The sequence below is a fragment of the Microplitis mediator genome, chromosome 5, assembly GCF_029852145.1.
Source record: "Microplitis mediator isolate UGA2020A chromosome 5, iyMicMedi2.1, whole genome shotgun sequence".
Lineage (NCBI taxonomy): Eukaryota > Metazoa > Arthropoda > Insecta > Hymenoptera > Braconidae > Microplitis > Microplitis mediator.
This window is the reverse complement of record NC_079973.1, coordinates 24215132-24234470: the sequence shown is the minus strand read 5'-3', so window position 1 is coordinate 24234470 and position 19339 is coordinate 24215132. Positions and strand designations below refer to the sequence as shown.

At 31.2% G+C, this 19339-nt stretch overlaps 2 protein-coding genes across 3 annotated transcripts; one reads left to right on the top strand and one right to left on the bottom strand.

Annotated features, from left to right (window-relative positions):
- The first annotated feature begins 173 nt into the window (after positions 1 to 173).
- On the top strand, positions 174 to 15487 carry LOC130668090 (odorant receptor Or1-like). Of its 2 annotated transcripts, none has more exons than XM_057470161.1 (7): positions 174 to 426; positions 6633 to 6919; positions 8084 to 8706; positions 8998 to 9102; positions 10835 to 10996; positions 15171 to 15239; positions 15309 to 15487. In XM_057470161.1, exons 1-6 carry the CDS (start codon positions 365 to 367, stop codon positions 15237 to 15239), a joined length of 1308 nt encoding a protein of 435 aa, XP_057326144.1. In that variant the 5' UTR covers positions 174 to 364; the 3' UTR covers positions 15309 to 15487. The 2 variants fall into 2 exon arrangements, with proteins under 2 accessions (XP_057326144.1, XP_057326145.1); XM_057470162.1 differs by having other exon boundaries at positions 179 to 311.
- Positions 15488 to 17526: 2039 nt separating this feature from the next.
- On the bottom strand, positions 17527 to 19074 carry LOC130668449 (protein CWC15 homolog). The gene is made up of 3 exons (XM_057470747.1): positions 18828 to 19074; positions 17934 to 18237; positions 17527 to 17852 (listed from the first exon to the last, which is right to left on the bottom strand). Exons 1-3 carry the CDS (start codon positions 18956 to 18958, stop codon positions 17610 to 17612), a joined length of 678 nt encoding a protein of 225 aa, XP_057326730.1. The 5' UTR covers positions 18959 to 19074; the 3' UTR covers positions 17527 to 17609.
- Between the last annotated feature and the right edge of the window lie 265 nt (positions 19075 to 19339).

Below are 19339 nucleotides of genomic sequence, written 5' to 3'. Positions count from 1 at the left end.
CTACTATACGCATTCAAGTATCGACACGTCAGAACGTCTCAACCCTATAATTTTTTTTTTAGCTCCCCATTTTTTTTCTATATTTCGCACCTTCTTTATTATGCAAATAACAGACCGCATAAAACAGAAGTTTTCATTGATATATTTATTATTCACGTTTAAATAATATCGAAAGCAAGGAACAAAGAGCAAGAAAAAATTTAAGAAAGACTTACTATTGTGCATTTCTTTTCATTCGATGTAAAATATTATTTCGATGCTGATAACATCTAATATTTAAAAAACATTATTCATTTTCGATACGAACACAGGTTGGAAATAAATAAAAAAAAATAATAATACTTAAAAAAATTTAGTTTCCAATATGGAAAACACACCGATTAATAACCATCGTGGTTTGATGGAAAATGCCAGCTACTTATTAATGTACTAAGTACTATGGTTGAAAACAAGGATCCACACATTTTTCAAAGTTTTAATTGCTTATAATATAAAAAAAAAAAATTACTTTTATACAATTAAAAATATTTTAATATCTTCAGTTACACGGCACATTAATTATTTAAAATTATAATTTGGTCTACACACATAATACTTGACTACGACTTGCATTCGGAGAGTGAAAGATTGGTTACAAAAATAGTGAATCCTTGAAAATTATGAAAAATAAATTTTTTAAATATATATTGTAATAATTTATTTATAGCCGTAAGATGGCCCTTACGGAAAAATACTAATGAACACTATTAGAAAACACTAATGAGAAACTAATGGACTAGTATTTTCGTGCACTAATGATTTAGTGTAATTTAGTGAGTTTAGTGTCTTTAGTTCGTTTAATGATCTCGGTGTTTTTATTGTCATAAGCGTAATGCACTTATTTCTTAGTATCGCTGCTGTAACATGATGAAAAATATTCGGATCTAATCTGGCATGCTTGAATTATATTATTCGTACTGATTAATTAATGTTTATTAATTTTCTTGATCCCCGACCCGAAAGTACGGACTTTCTGGCTGCTTCTTGCTCCAGAAAGAACGACTTTTGTGGCTTACACGAATTACAGCGCGCTCTAGTGGACTACGTTTATTTTCTGGCTCAGTCCTGTAACTGTATTCATAAGCGCGCTTGTGTCAGTATACTCACACTATGAGTTATACACTATAAAGTGTATAGTATACAGTGCCGGCGTACTGACAGCTCAACATAACCAACAACATACCCAACACTGATCATTTTAAATCGTAATAATTATTATAATAATAATTATAAAAAATAATTATAAAAAATTACTTGCAATTGATATCAATCAGAAGTTAAACGAAATTTGTTGAATAAATTTTAGCCTATAAAATTTGAAAATTGGAATTATAAAATTGACATGAAGATTATACTGAAATTTATTTTACAAATTTCGTTCAGCTTCCAATTGAAATCAACTGTAAACAATATTTTTTTAAATCTATATCTTAGCGAAATTACGACTACGTATTCCCTTTTTTACTTAAGGTTCTAATTTTTTTTTAATTAATTAATATAATTTTGATACGGTTATGACAATTGAAAATTTTTAAAAATTGGGGGACACTATCTGAGCTCCACGATGGCCTGCAGGGTCAACTATTTTTCAGATTTTTTTTTTTTTAGCCCGCCCCGACCAGCAAAACCTCGGCTTCGCCTCGGCTTTGCAAAAGTCGGGCGGGCCGCCCCCTCCCCCCACCTTTATCTAAATTTCCGTACTTTCGGTTGGAGATCAAGAAAAATAGTATACAACCCACGGCCAAAAAGTTGGATGCTCTGACGCAAGGAATATAGATGCCTCGGCACCTATATTCCATGCGCCAGGAAATCCAACTTTCTGGCCTAGGGTAGTAATATACTATTTTAATCGATGAAAAATCATTCGTCATTACTGGGGCTCGAACCTGTATCCTTCTGTATATATCAGTTGAAGCTTGTACCACTATGCCAACACCACTAACTCAATGATTTAAATTATTTTTATTCTGGCGGATCCGAATTACGGTAGATTATTGTAATTTACCGCATTGTGCGGTAATTCACGACAATTTACAGTAATTTGTGGCGAATTGCGGTAAAATAAGGCAATTTACCGTAATTTGAAGCATCTTTCCTTGTAACGGGGTAATTTGGAAAAACTTAAACTACGCGGTCAAGGAGTTGGAGACTAGTGTCACTTGTGGGAGCTTATCTCTGGATAATAACGAAGGCAGAACTAAAGTTTGGGTCCTATGGTCGGTTGGAGAGTTGTTTTAGGCGCAAGCGCAGAAGTCTGAGGCGAGAGTATATGAGTCCCGGCTAAAGGTTTCTCGCTCTCTTTCGTCGTCGCACAGACACCAGTCAAAGTCAGACTATTTTGGTGAGAAGTATCCATAAATTTGTTGGTTGGCCGTAACATTGGTTTTACGTGAGCTGAGTGGAGAAATATTTGAACTTATAAATTTGGACGACGGAAGCTGCTGGAGCGATTGCCCACAACTGCACCTGGACCACGATTCGGGAGAGTGTGAATTGGTCAAAAGGAATCATCAGGCTGGAGGTTTCCTGGACATGGAGGACTACGCCAGAAACTCACGAGACGTAGGTGTTATTGGTTGATAATTTATTATATTCGACGTTGAAGTCACCACACTTTTTGTTACGAGTGGTACTCTACAAAACCTGTGAGCTCAAGTCACAACGGGAGTGAAATAAATTGGACCAGTTGAAGTGTTATCATTGCTTAGAAATAAATTACTCAGTTAAAGTTTATATATAAAATTGTTAATATTGAGAAAACGTGGCTGTCCCACGTCAGCGTCTGCCATCTTGGGCGACGTCTGCATAGATTTTATTCAAGTTTAAATCAAATAATTTAATAATAAATAAATTTTGTAATTATATAGAGTCAGTGAAAATTTATCATTAATGTAAAGTCGTCTCGTTGCTTGTCGGGTAAATAAATAATAAATTGTTAATTTTCTCCATAACTGAATTAACTGTAGCCAGACATTTTTCCTAAACCTCGCTCTCAATTATCATAACGTTCCTTGTGACCAGGAAGCAGGTGAACCCAACCTGAATCCTGAGCTAGTCAATAATTATACTTGGTACCAGGAGGCCAAGTAGACCAAGATCAAAATCTAAAATCTCTTGGTGGCGCCTGTAAATAAATTTTGCAGTCGCCAACTGTAACTCGAGGCTTGGACGTGTAGGTCACACGTACACGGAAAAGTCCCGGTTATATCCTGTAAGCACCGTACGGTTTTTTATTTTTACAGTGCAATGCTTTACGGTAAAATACCGCAGGGTTGCCGTAAATTATGGTAATTACCGTAATTTGGATCTGCCTGGGTAAGCTCTGTATACCCTAATTAAAAATACTCATTGAAAAGTAATGAAATAATGTCCCTGAAGTTCCGAATGTTCGTGCAACGGAAAATATATTTTTTTTTTAAGTCCGTTTATGATTAGAAAACTCAGGATTTTCGTGTCGAGTGTTTTTTTGGGACCCCAAACACCCTCAAAAAATTTCATTCCAATATGACTGCCGGAACGACCCTCGACGACCTACCCCTATCACTTATTAATTTTTAAAAACCGCATTTCGAATTAGAACAATCTGGATTTTTTTGGGAAGTGTTTTTTTGGGACCACAAACGATGAGAATTGAATACTTTTGAATAAATCCTATTCCAAAAGGTTTTCATCTGGACATAAAATTAATACTTTTCAATTATATTGAATCTAAAAATAATATAAGGATTTCTAAACTTCGATAGAATTGAAAAAGATTCGAATAAATTGATATTTTTAATTTTTCGGAATCTTCGTAACTAACAAAAAAGTTTCGAATTTTAGGATTGCGAGTAGCATTGACAAAAATTCGAATAAATTGACAGTTTTCAATCTTTGTAAATCTTCCTCAATACCAAAATAGTTTCATATTTCGGGTTAAGAGTTGGATTGAAAAAGATTCAAATGAATTGACAGTTTTTAATCTTTCTGAATTTCCCTCAATACCAAAATAGTTCCGTATTTTAGATTGAGTGTAGGATTGAAAAGAAGTGAAAGAAATTGAGAATTTTTAATTTTTCTGAATCTTTCTCAATACTAAAATAGTTCCATTTTTCGAATTATGACTTGAATTGAAATAAATTAATATGAATTCATATTTTCAAATCTTTCTGAATCTTTTTCAATAGCAAAATATTTTGAAATTGGAAGGTATTGAAATGATGGAAGATTGAATTCCTTTCAATACTTTTAAATTCCATTCTAAGAATTAGAAAGTATTCAAATAATCGAAATATCAATTACATTTAATATTTTTCAAAATCTCCGTATGGATTGAAAATAATTGAAATAATTTTCAATACTTTTCAGTGAGTATTTTTAATCAGAGTATTTATCATAGAAAATTCAACAATAATTTTGACAATGCAAATGATATTAATCGCGATGATTGAGCAATATAGTAATTTTTACTGTATTTATCTTGAGATCATATATAAAATATTGTAACAGTGCATTTTTTATTTTCGACTTGAAAATCGAGCGCGAATATTTAGGTCATCCTACAGCCATCTACCACACTAATTGTATGTTAATTGACAGTCCTGTAATTTTAATTTAGACATTTCAGGGGAACGAGGCGAGTCCCCCCAGCTCACAGATTAATTTACTAAGTTAATTATAAGTAACCTTGGGTCAGGACAAGAGCAAGCCCAGTGACTTGGTTACCGGTTGTAATATTGAAGTTAAGTTTTTTTTTTTGAAACATGATCGATTCTGATATAACTTTCAATAGAGCTGTCGACTCGTTTATCGGACTATTAATGATCATACATAATAGACTAATTAAAACTCGTGACTTTTCCATTAGTTTTTAAGGATTCACTAGTCCGAGTGCTAATCGTGACGTGATTAGAATACTGTATCGTGCTGGGCACGATATTTTTTTCTCCGGTAGATAACCCTTACTGTGATTGAAAACTGGTGGAGCCGCGATTTTAAATAATTACCGGAATAAAAAATAATTATGTACTCTCTTAAACTGAATCAGTAAAAATATTACTAATTTTTGCAGTAGTTACAAAATTTACTGAGAGATCAGTAGCTTTGAATCAATTTACTGACTATAATCAGTTAATTTTGCTTCACGGCAGTAAATAGTGCCATCTACTTGGGAGCTTATTCGTCAGACAGAGCTTGATTGCAAGTTACAATCAAAGATTATTATTTATATTACACTATATTATTACGGTAACTTTAAAATATTTTAACAAACAAAAGTTAATTTATAATTTATATATTAATGAAACTTATTTATTTTTTTCAATTGAATATGAGTAGAATAATTCTTGAATGTATTAGTGCATAGTTGATTTACATCTCAGGTAATGCATAACCTGAAAATGTCTTATTAATTATTTTACGTTTGTAAATAAATAAATATTATTAATAATTTTATAAACAAGTTAAAGAAAGAATACATTTAGACGTCGAAAAACTGACTAGATCAAAATTTTTTTTTTTACATTTTTTGGAAATTTTTTTTTTCTGTCTTTTTCTTGCATTTGTTGAGTAATGATCGCAAAAATTTAAGAAAAGTCTAAAAAAAATCATTTTTTTCATTTTGATTATGATTACACAATTAAAAAAACAAAACTTGTTCCTTTAATTGTTTTGCAAAACTTTGATCAATCCACCCCGAAAAACGGCTCGATGAATCAATTTAAAAATTTGCAGGGTTATTGGGGGTACATTAAGCTTAAAAAGTCGCTGGCAACACTATTTTTTTTATCGATATTTTCAGAGTAGCGGTTGATTTACTAAAAAACCAAAAAAAGTCATTTTTTGTACTTACTTCCAGTGTATGTTACAAATAAAAAAAATTTTTTTTTCAAAAAATGATAAAAGAGTCTTGTAGGGAATTTATTCAAGTTTTTAACGCCGCCCTTCAATTTACTGTGCAATTATTAGTACCTGAAATATCGATGATCAAACCCAAAAGGATCATTTTTCGTTTGGAGACTGATATCTAAGCGACAAGTTGTCGTACGAATTTAAAAAAAAATGCAAATTAAAGCTGATTAAATTTGCTAACCGACCTATGCATTGCTTCAGCTGTAAAATTTTTTCTGCAGCCCGTGGACTCTTTTAAAGAAAAGAAAAAATTTAGAAAACTTTTGTCTCCCTGTATTTCTCATGTTTGCGCAATGTCTGACGGTCTGAAAAAAATTTGATGAAAATGCGTCGAAACTAAAGATTTCAAGCTACAAAATGCCTTTTTTTCTTTTTCGATACGACCATTTTTTACGAAGTTACAGCCTTGCAAAAATCACTAAAAAGTTTCTAAAATATTTCTGCTCTTTTAATTAATGGCATGAGTGTATATACCCATTAATTATGACTAATTTCATCCGTTACGATCACTAATTTATTAACTAAAAATTTTACTGATTAGAATAGTGAAGCGATTTCTACTGATTGAATCAGTAACATTTTACTAATTTGCAATCATATACTTGGGACTATTTACATCAGTAAATATTCACTGATTCAGATTAAGAGAGTAATATTTCTTTTTCTTTATATTAAAATTAAATGAATTATTTTATGCGTTTAAGGATGTTTGGACCTTTTCGATATCATAGTTCAAATGTATTTTTACGAATTATTGTTAATTTATTTAAATTTGTTAATTTGGTAATGCAAGTAAGCGTTATTATGACAACAGGAATTGATACTATTAAAAACATCAACGACATTCCTATTGTATCGACTAATATATGTTACGTTTTTCCAATGACAACGATATTGACTAAAGCGACATTTTCATTTTTTAATGAACAGAAAATGAAGGATCTTATTAAAAGGGTATACAAACCTATTGATACATTACGTTTTTCTTCTGGTGAGTTTCTTTTATATTTTGTTATATATTAATTACATCTGTATTAAAAGCAAAATTGCATAGACGAAGAGAAAAATAATGGAGGTTCTACTATGTTTAAATCGTAATTAATAAATTAGAAAAAATTTTAAATGTGCTATCTTAATCCATATCAAGACAATCCAGATAAGATTATATAGGAGTCCATAGAAATCCATATGAGTCATTTTATGTCAAATCGACCAATAGTTGTAATTGACCCCTCTCAATGTTTTCAAAACTTTTCTTTTATCATAAAACAAAGATTTGTGAAAGGAAAAAAATTAAAAAAATTTTTTGCGAAAGTTATTCAAAATTCAAAATTTTACCATTTTTCTAAATTTTTAACTTTATTTTTTAATATCGTGGAAACCATAATAGATATAGAGATAGTTTTTGTTTTGTCTTAAAGGGGGCACTTGGAGCTATTGAAAAAAAAAAATATTTCGGAAAACAATTTTGAAAAACGAAAAAGTTTTAGAATTTAGAACTTTCAAAAACCATCAAAATCATATAGCGACACGAAATTAGGCTCAAATTTTTTACTTCATTACCTTTAAACAATCTTAAGCGATTCTGAAAATTTCAGAGAAGTGTTTTTTTTTTTTTGTTTCAAAATTATGAATTTTTTAATTTTAGCAAAAAATAGTATATTGCATACCTAGGGCAGGAAAGTAAGAAATGTATCAGATCATATGTAATTGTTGGCCGAGGTCAACAAACATGTGATCTGAGGCTTTCTTCTTTACTGCCCAAGGTGTGTAATATACTATTTTTCTCCGCGACGGAGGCGGAAATGTTCTGATAATTTTATTTAAAAAATGAAAGAAAGACAGTAATAAAAAGATTTATTAAACGATTGTCAGTACGCCAGTCAATTGCGTACTGAATAGTTGAATAAAAGAGTATTTTTAACAAAGTTTTTTAATTTTACTATGTACATATTTACTTCAATAACTATCTCTATGAACTCGAGTCAACGCAAGAACAACTTGATCCGATGCGGAACAACTAGCCCTAACAAATTAAATTGTTTTTTATAAAAACATTGATCTAGAAAATAAGTTTCTAACGGCGTTATATGAATGAACGTAATATTGGCATATAATTTATAATAAATTTTTTTTCTAACTCACTTATATCTAGATATCGGAGTATTGAAGATAATACGTACTGCATTGTCATACCAATTTTTCGACAGCGCAATATACATATTTGTATGTGTGAGTGTCAGCGCATCGACATTTTTACTTGCGAATTACCACAATCGTGAGTTACCCATTCGTGGAGTATTTCCGATAAATTCGACGGATACACCGAGTTATCAGATAATATATGTCCTCCAAGTGTACGCTATTTTAGTTAATTGCGTATGGGTGTACAGTTTTGACATGATACTTTTGGGAATGATAAGATGGATGACTATAGATTTAAAAATACTTCAACTTGCTTATAGAATGTGTCCATATTACCAGGAACCACGTACTAATTTCGTTGTACCTAAAGAAGGATTTTCAGTAATTGAAAAATTTAGCTATTTCGCTGAAATAAAGCTGGAGGATGAGATAAGCAGATTTGTGGCATTTAGTGAGGAAGAAGCAAACGTCAAAGAAGATTCATTTCTAAAAAGATTTTTATCCTGTGTTGTACATCAGCGTAAACTTATTGCCAATATTAATGATACTAATGATTTGTTTAGTGTTGTACTGTTCGTACAAACATTTTCAAATTGTTCGTTAACTTGTATGGGTCTTTTTGGACTCGTTGGTGTAAGAATTCATAGAATTGTTTGATTGTACATGGGAAAAAATATACAGATATGATCATATATAATATATTATATATATATGATTTTGTATGATCATATATAATAATGTGACCATACTTAAAGCTACGAAATTGGATCGCTTTATCTATGATCATAAATAAAATCACATTGAGACGCAATACATATTTGAGTATTTTTTTCCGTGTGATCTCAAATTTATCTTAACTTCAATAACAACTCAGGTTACTACCCTGAGTTTATATCGAATTCATAAATTTAATTTATTTTTCAGAGTATTAAAAAGCATAGAAATCCAATGAATGACCTCGTGATGCTACAAATTGGATTTTTAAATTTACTCTACTGGTGTGTGTTTGGGCATTTTTTGATAGTTCAGGTAAGTTCACTAATTTATAAATTTTTTAAATTTTCCCTAAGAATAATCGCCAAACATCGCCGACGAAACTTGATCCTGTGTAAGCATGAATATAGGGGAAGGTGGCCTAAAGCGGGTATGTTAACGTTAAGAGCTGAGAAAATTTAGTATTTGTATGATAACAATAATGATTTATTTTTTTTTGATAGAGGATTTATCGAACTTTAAAATCAATAAGCAATATTGTTTAAATTTGTATTAATTTATGATTTATTATTAAAGTTAAAAAACACTCCCAAAAACCGCTTTGCCCTAGGGGGGGGGGGGGGGGGGGCCTAAAGCGGGTAATCCGTTCGGGCAAAGCGGGTTGGCACTACAATTAAGGGAAATATGCTTATTTTAGATATTTAAATAACAATTTTAGTTTCATTTAATCAGTCTTTAACAACTTAAACGACTAACTTATTAAATATAGCAATACTTTAATATAAATGACTATTTAATCAGTAACTTGTGATTAAATTTTTTTGTTAATTATATAAATAATAATATTCGACTCATTATTCAATCTTTCGCAGATTTTGGTGTATTACTGTACGGTACGCACCAGATACCGGTAAAAAAAAATTTTAGACTATTTTAATTAGTCTTTAGCAGTTTTTGCCTTACCCGCTTTGCCCGAGAGCACGTTTTTTATCCAAGTGATGCTAAACTCAAATAATCCAAAACAAAACGCTAATATTTTTCTCTCAAATTTAACTTAAATAAGCTCAAATTAATAGAAAATTATCAACGATATAATAAGTGTATTCATTTTTGAATAATCAGAAAATAAATACCTTTAATTTTTTTAAGAAATTATTAATTTTTTTTTAATTGCGTGTAATTACGCCATACCGCTTCATTAATGCTCGTTTGAGACTGAGCGAAACTCGGAAGTACTCGGGTAACCTCGACATATGCATACCTTGTCCCTTGCGTTTCATGCGTTGGCACACAAGCGCCTACCCGCTTTGGGCCACCTTCCCCTACAGTGGTTTTTATACCAGTTTTTTTTTCCACATACAATAATTTAGAAGAGAACCAGCCTAGATAAATATATTTATTGCAAATCCTGAAATAATAAATAGAACAAATACAAATCATAAAGAAAGATATAGTACGAGATACTAATAACACCAGCCTGATACTTCCCAAAAATACTAATGCATAAAATTATTATGGTTTTATGTTTTTGGTTTATTTTAGCCAATTATGTATGACTGTTGATCCTCAATCTAGTTGATACTAGCCGTATGATTATGGTTCTTGTTCAATACCTGCGAGGGCTAGAGTTTGAATCCTGTGTTGAGTGTTTTTGATATAAATTATTGCAAGCTACTCTTTCCTGAGCACCGAGCCATTTGCTCAGTATACGCATTTTGAGGCCCGTAGCCTCTGACGTCAGGGGCTACCCCCAGCTGGTGACAAAGTTCACCCTCACGAGAGAAAGGTGAGAAAGACATTGAAGCGGATGAAGAAGAGGCGTTCCGACGGGCCCCTCCAAGAGGACCCAATGTGACGTCATCTAGCTATTCTCACCCTTTCCCTTATTATGTCACTTATTATTAACTGTCCATATTATACGATTAGTTGTCAGGTTTAATAATGTTAAATTGTTGAATAAATAGTTGGTTCTATCTACTTACAAAAGTGAAATATATTAAAGTGCTCTTCTTACATTATAAATAATTATTTTCTTTTTTTTTTTCAGCATGACTGCTTGATGGATAGTATTTATGAAAGCGGTTGGGAACGCCACTTGACAAATAAAAAAGTACCACAGCTCATAATAAATACAATATTACATGGAATGCAACCGATTGTAATAACAGCTGGACACTTTTTCGATCTCTCTATGAAAACTTATCTTGAGGTAAATCTTAATATTGCTTTTAATTTTATCAGCTGTTTGTTTAACTTTTTTAAATTATCAATTTTAGTTGTATAACATAACATAATTTTTTAAGTGCAAAATCAATAAATAGATAAAATTATTTCAAGATTTATAAAAAATGTTAACTGTTTTTTCAATTTTGAAGATAAAACGTCACTGTAAATTATATTTTAATTTTTTTCATTTTCAGATTATAAAGTTTTTTACATTTAATGGATATTTCATTGATATCATTCTCAAATTCATTGGGTCTTGATCAACTCATCTCTCTCTCTCTCTCTCTCTCTCTCTCTCTCTCTCTCTCTCTCTCTCTCTCTCATTAAGATTACATACTTTGCTCAATATCATATAAGTGTAGGGACTTTATATCATCAGCACTTTCCCTAATGGATCTCAATCCCGATAAATTATATTAATACACTGATAGAAAAACTATCTTGATTTTAAAAAAATTTTTTTTCTTCAAAATGTGATTCTTGTTTCAAAATTTTTAATTGTTTTAATTCAAGAAATAAGTTCTTGAACCAAAAAATTTAAATTCTCGGTATATTAAAGTAAATTTCAATAAAGTTGTCAACTCACTTATCGGACAATTAATAATAATAAATAAAAGACTAATTAACACTCATCACTTTTTGAATAGTGTTGCAGGATTTACTAATCACAGTGCTAATGATCACTAATAAAATATTCATCATAAAAATGTATTTTAATTTATATAGTATTTAGTAGTTTTTTTTTTAATAAGGCCAGTAGAGCAAGCACTGTATTTTTAGCATGATTATATGGTTACTCTACCGTAGGTTAATTGTTAAAGATACCGTAACTTTAAGAAAATCTTCAAATTAATCGATTTAAAAATAAAATTAAATCGATAATTGATTTATTTTTGTGAAAAAGCCCCCGAGTTACGACAATAACTCATACTGGGGTGTAATTTTTCAAAATTTACCGAATCAAAACCGATTATTAATAATCACTTCTCTACACATACTAATATTTAATATAGAATTTTAATGCAATACAATATATTTTAATAATTCATATACAAGATATTTATAAAATTAATTGCTTAAATAATTTTCTAGTAGCGTTCGTATGGAAGTTTTATATAAATCTGTATCTTAAGTCTTAAACAAGTCTTCATAATCCGTATTGGGGAAGTTCAAGTCGAGATACTTCCGTAAAATATCTTAAGTAAATCTGTTGTAATACTTGACTAAGATATTGAAGTAAGACCTAAAGGTCAGACTTGCTAGAGAATTGTTTAAAATACCAGCAGATGGCTGTCCCAACTCCGCGGGGTGATAATTCAAATCAACCGATTTCGATAGTTGAGGTGGCATTTGATGCGGATTATAAAGTTTTAGAGCTGATTGGATTAGAGAATCAATCTACCGAGTAAGGGAGACGGGGGTCAATTGAACCAAAGGACAATTGAACCAGTAAGCTTAAACAATTGAAAATAATAAAAAAAGGAGTCGTCCTCTTGGAATTATATTTTAATACACTAAACCTCAGCCTGACCAAAATAAGTAAAGTAATTTTAGATTTAAGCTGTAATGAATAGTATATCATTCATTACAGTCATTCGTTTGTGGTTTTAATACTCTTGGTTCAATTGTCCCCGACTAGTGCCCCTGCAAAGAGGACAATTGAACCATTTGATGCAGTTGTACAACTTCGTATTTATTAAAAATTTTTTTCATTTGTTAACTTATGTGCTTATGAGAAATGATAGTTTATATAGTAAAGTATAATTTCATTTAAAAAAAAGTTATCATTTTGCTTTTATTCATCGAAAAAAAAATTGTTAAAGCATTTGTAGCTCAATTGACCCCCGTCTTCCCTACATTACAAGTTATCCGAAAATAACATTCTTGGAAAAATTTAATGTTTGGAAAATCTCCGACTATACTGTACCGATTATGCTCAATTTCTTACAAATTATTGGAATTAATGAACCGCTTCATACGCCATCTCAAAAAGCAAAATCGGTTCATTCGTTCAAAAATTATAATATTTACATACACTCGGACATCATTCTGAAAATGATCGGAATAGCTTTCTAGGACCTCAAACTGTTGAAATCTCAATTTTCAAAAATCGGATCGTAACCGATAACTTCCCTTTTTTTGTTTTTTGAAAATTTTCAATTTTCTTAGCTTGAAGTTAAAAAGAAACCTAATGTATTTTAAGCAATTCTGCGGCAGCTCTCACCGAACATTGTTATAGTATTGTCATCCCACTGTTACGTCCCAGCCTGTATGGCAGATGACGTAAGCTTTTACTTCCTTAATTACCGAACTGAAATCTAACGAATGATATCGAATATCGATAATCTAGTAATTCCAATAATATTTAATTAATCATATAAAATAATATAATAGAATAATATTATTCAAGACATTTGAACGTTAAGGATATGAGTAATAGTTGATAAACTTATTTTTCTATATTTTATCAAATATAAATAAGCGCTGACGCCTCGAGTTAATCCTCGAGACGTACAGCTGCACAAATATCTATTTTGTTTAAGATAGCTTTTGTTAATAGATAAGTGACTCATTTGTTAGTAACAAAAGTGGAGAGATCGTGAGAACTAAGTATTTTCAATAAATATTAGAATGGATCATTCGAGAACATGCGTTATCTCGAATGACCCCTCCATATGACTCGATGCGCGGGTCTGATGCCCAAACATATTGATAAGAGTTACTCTAGTTTTTCTCGATCAAGAGAAGTCAGTCTCAATTATAGAATCATAGAGAACAGTCAGGCTCAATATTAAAATCTCAACTTCGTTCTCACATTCTCAAAGCTATTGTTAAGAATAACTTAACAATATTATAATACTAGAATTGTACGTTTCACAAATTCTCCAACTATCTCTTTATTCATTGAATAAAACAGATCCAGATAATATATTTAATAACGCATAAATATAACCAGTTTATTTCAACCACCAAATGGTGGCTGTTCAACCCATACTCAATTATTATTGATAATTATATGTAAGTTTTCATCACGTCCAATTTAAATCAACCGCTCAACTACGCCAGCGCCAAAACATCAACCAGGACGTAACACCACCAAGAAAATGCACCTCGGGTGTCGTCGGTTTTTACTCCCACTCTAGATGTTTTATGTGCTACAGTCGACTCTGTCTAAAGGTTCTCTGCCTAAAGGTTCCCGCTGTCTATAGGTTCCAGGATACATTGCTTAAAGGTTCCCGGATATTCCCCCAGCCGCTTTCTCGAGTGACGAATCACAATTCAGTTTTCGAGCGCTAACTTTACAGTCGACTCTGTCTAAAGGTTCCACGTTGGGACAGGACCATTGCCTAAAGGTTCCCTCCCTACCATCAGCACTTCCCCTACAATATATTCCCCTCGAGCGCCGAGGCGCACGCTAAAACGAACACATTGCGCAGTAAACATAACCTCAAAAAAACGTGCATTTAAAGTTAGCGCTCGAAAACTGAATTGTGATTCGTCACTCGAGAAAGCGGCTGGGGGAATATCCAGGAACCTTTAAGCAATGTATCCTGGAACCTATAGACAGCGGGAACCTTTAGGCAGAGAACCTTTAGACAGAGTCGACTGTAAATGCACGTTTTTTTGAGGTTATGTTTACTGCGCAATGTGTTCGTTTTAGCGTGCGCCTCGGCGCTCGAGGGGAATATATTGTAGGGGAAGTGCTGATGGTGGGGAGGGAACCTTTAGGCAATGGTCCTGTCCCGACGTGGAACCTTTAGACAGAGTCGACTGTAAATATTCTCCCACTTTTCTGTGTGCGTGCGCAGTTAATAAACGTTCGATAGTGGGGGAAATTTCCGAGGTGTATTCTCTTACTGGGACCACTTTAAGTATATGTTGGTTTAGAATTGCTGCAGGCTGTTTCTACAGACTTCCGTATGAGTTTTTCGAAATAATTTCAAGTGGCACTTGATAAAATTTGTAAAAAGTATAGTTATCGAATACATCATGTTCAAGTTTTATTTAAATCTTTCGTAAGAGACTTGTTGAAGGACTTTCGTCAAATAACTTACTTAAAAAAATGCTACTAGAAAAAAAAAAAGTCAGATGATTAGTATTTCTTTTAGGTTATGTACTTAATTGCTTAAATTATTAATAAATAATTATTCTTTTAGGTTTTGAACAAATCTTATTCATTTTTTGCAATTCTTAATACTGTCACAACCGAGGATGATTTCGAATAGGTATTTAATCAATTTATAATAGCAGTATACTATCTATTCTAATAATAATAACAATAATAATAATAACAGAATAGAGAACAATTTTGGAGTCACTGTCTTTCAAAGATCATTGCGATTGACATTCTTACTTCGTTACGTATGTAGTTATTTTCGAAGCTCATTAATTTCATTTAAGCTTGTCGTGCTTGATTATAGCGAAATGTACGCATGCACACTTTTATGCCCAGCAAAATAATAATAAATAAAATTAAAAAAAAAAGTAATAAACAATGCTGTTGTTTGCTAATTTTTGACAAATCATCTTAACCTATATTTAATTAGGGTTAGGGGGGCAAAGCGGGGTACTTAAGGAAATACTAAGTTTTCGAGGACTCAAATACGCTAAATCTTTTTGTTTTTAATAAACAATAAAACAAAAAAAAAAAAAATATTTAAAAAAATTGCATCAATAGCATTTTGAATTTCCTACACATTTTTTTAGTTTTTACTTTTTTTGTAATTTATTGTTTCTAGAAAAATTCAAAAATTATTAATCGTCTGCTAACTTCAGGATGATTTTTAAAAATGGCGGCAAAAAATAACTTGAACAAAAACAAAAATTTTTTCACGTCACTTGATAAAAAAACACTTTCCACTCACTCAAAAATATTCACTGATAAGACTTCAACACTTTTTCATTTAAATAATAACTGATAAAATTTATTTTAACTGATTTTAAATTTATAAAACGAATGACAATGAAGACCGATAGCTAAACAATGGAAACACAGATACGATTTATTTAAATGAATTGTTTTACTACTTATATTTTACGTACTGATTGAATTATTATCACAAAATGTTCAATGACCATCAAATAATATTTACACGCACTTGTTTTAATAAATATAACTGCAAAAATAAATTATTTATTTATTAAATTACGAGCTAGACGACGCCGGCGTCATTACGATGGCGACAGTATGAAGTTGGACTCAGAACTAGAAACACTTGCGCAGTTGTGGGAGCGGTTGGTACGGGCCTGCGCAGTAGAGATAAAATTGAAATACGCGTGCGCAGAAGTATTCTGGATCAGTTTGTCTCCCGCCTGATACTCTCTCAGTATCGTTGTCATTTTATTCAATTAAAATAATTTTTTTAATTATTGCGATACGCGATTATAAGTGTAACATTAATTTTAAATAATTTTCTATCAAATGATAATCATTTTGTGATTTTAATTTATGTGTGTCTGTGAGTGTAAGTTATTAAATAAATTAAATTCAGTGCCGGCTTAGCTCTGGAGTTCTCGGATTCTTTAGCGTCATGTTGGGTGTCGGAATTTTGAAACGGGAACAAAAATAATTAAATGTGTTTTCTTCGATTATAAATAATCTAATTGAGTGATTGTGATAATTTGGTGATTAATTTGTTGTGATAATTGAATTGTTTTAGTGAGTGCTTATGTGTTTATTTTATTTATATCTCGATGGTAATGTACTAGCACTGGCAGCGAAAAATAAAAATGGCGGGAAGCGTGAGTAAATTTAAAAAAATATTATTGACTAAAGTTTTTTATTCACTGATTGTAATCATGAATCAAAATTCTAACAATAACAATATTGTTTTTTTTTTAATTCTTTTTAAATATCCCGCGTTTTTGTCTTAGGTGTTGCTCTTTTTTTTTAATCCTACCCAAGTAACACAGCCGACTTTAAGTTTTGAAAGGATAAGACAAATTTTTTTATCAGTATCAATTTTCCACTACAGAAATTGCTGAGCAATTATAATCAGAGTGTAACTATCAGGGAAATTGTTGTCTTCCCTGATAGCCAGACTTTCTGATCAGAAATGTTGCAACATTAGTTGCAACCAACTTTTGACGACAACTTTCCCAGAAAGTTGGCGATAATCTGGCCGCACTTTGTCGGCAACTTTCTGAGAAAATTGAAGGCAACTTTTCGTCAACTGACAATTTGTTATCATGTAACCAGTTGTTAACTTAAATTCAATAAAAAATCGAAAATTTATTTTGTGCTACTCAGAATACTAAATATTAAAAAAGTATATTAATTTGGAAATCAACTAGATTATTCCTTAAAGAAAAATGCCGTTTGACGATGAATATTTTTAGTCGCATAATTGATGAGCAGAAACCACTAAATCTCAGCAGCAAAAATTAACAGGTAGTATGTAAGCTCTTATCTGCTATCTATATCTCTACAACCGCTTAAAGATTGTTTGAGATAGAGTAATATTAGCTAATTGTGAGACATAATATGATTGAAAAAAAATGTGAGACATAAAATATAATTGTATAAATATTATTGACGACTTATTTTATCTTAAACATAAATTAGAATTAATAAATAATAGTATTGATAAATTTAATTATTTAACATATTTTTCCATGAATTTTTTATGGAATTCACTGCGCAGCGAATCGTTGATGAAGACATCGTGTTTCTTTTTTGGCTCGGAACGTGCACAATTCTTAAAAACAACATCGTCGTCCCAACGCCTACGAACTTTCATGTCTGTCCTTGTGACTTGAGCCGAGTAATTCAAAAGAGGATTTCCCGATAAAATATTTTCCATTCGTATTCTCTCTTCTTCTTGGCGTTTTTCCATTTCCTGTTAATTAAAGAAAACATAATTATCTTTTAATAAGTTTTTTTATTAATTTAAAGTTTCCAATAAATTAAAATAACTTACTTTCTTTGCTTGATCAGCGGCACGTTCTTTTTTAATTCGTTGTAACTCTGCGAGCAGTGTCGCAGTGTCATCTTCATCGCTGTCTGAGTCAGATTCATCCTCATCTAATGGATCGTCAGCATCTAGACTGGCTGCCGGTGCTTGGTCAACTTTTTGACGTTTCGAAGATGGTGCAGCTTCGCGTGCTGGTTCAATCATACGACGATTACCCGCTGATGATTTATCTTTTTCGCGTTCACGTTCTTCCAATTCACGACGAAAATCTCGATTACGTAATTCGTCAACTGTTCCTTGTCCATGTTCTCTGTACAATTAAATAAATTCGATGTCAATGGTAATTATCATGCAAAAATAGTATAAAAGGTAGAGTTATTAAACATGTTTATATGACTGTGTTAATAAATTTTACCAACAAATAATTAATAGCAATAATAATTGGGATCTATACCTAGCAATTTTTTTATTGTAATTGAATTTTTAATAATGTCATCTTTGGAAATTAAAGCTGATAAACTTTAAATCATTTTGTTATTTTCTATAAATACAAAAAAAAATTTCTTATACTTTTTTATGTGAATTTTTTTTCTCTACAAGTTTTGTTTGAAAGTTTTTATTTTTTCTTCTTATCAACCCCTGGGTTGATGACTTTTGTGGGTGAGATCATAGACCTTCAACCAAATTTCGAGAATGTCTCCGATTTCGGAGCTTCGATTGGGCTAAATGATACTAAGAGTTAAAATCAAATAAATATGGTCCGTAAGGGTCATGCAGAATTTTTTTTGATTTGTTACATTGGGCCATAAAGGGTAAATTTTTAATAGTTAATTAATTAGGCCACTAATATTTTAACTTAATATTATATTATTATTAAAAATAAGTAATAAATATAAATACCTGTATTTTAATTTAGTGTGTGAAGGTAAATCACGACTACTGTATTGCTTTGAAATCGCACTTAAATCTTTTTCACCACGTCCTTGTCCACCTCGTGCTCCATCAAACGTTGGTCTTGCAGCCGTGGACATTATTATTATTTATTAAATGTTTATTATTACAAACGATAATTCCCCTTACAATTATTTTAAATTATACTAACAAAGTCAAACTTTGCCAACTATCAATATCAACCTAACCAACAAATAACAAATAACATGGAGATGGAGATCATAGAGAGACATCTGAGTCCGTGCTGCCCTCAAGATTTCAAAATTCAAATTAATTTACCGCCAATTTTTAAATTTTTCTTTGTTAAAAGAAAATCGTAGATAATTTTAAAATTTTCCACGTTATTGGTATTATATGGAGACAGAAATATGTTGTTTTTTTTTTTGTCTTAAAAAAAAAATGTCAATTAAAAAATCCATTTAGATGACTTTTCGACAGTTATTTTTAATTTACTTTTTGTT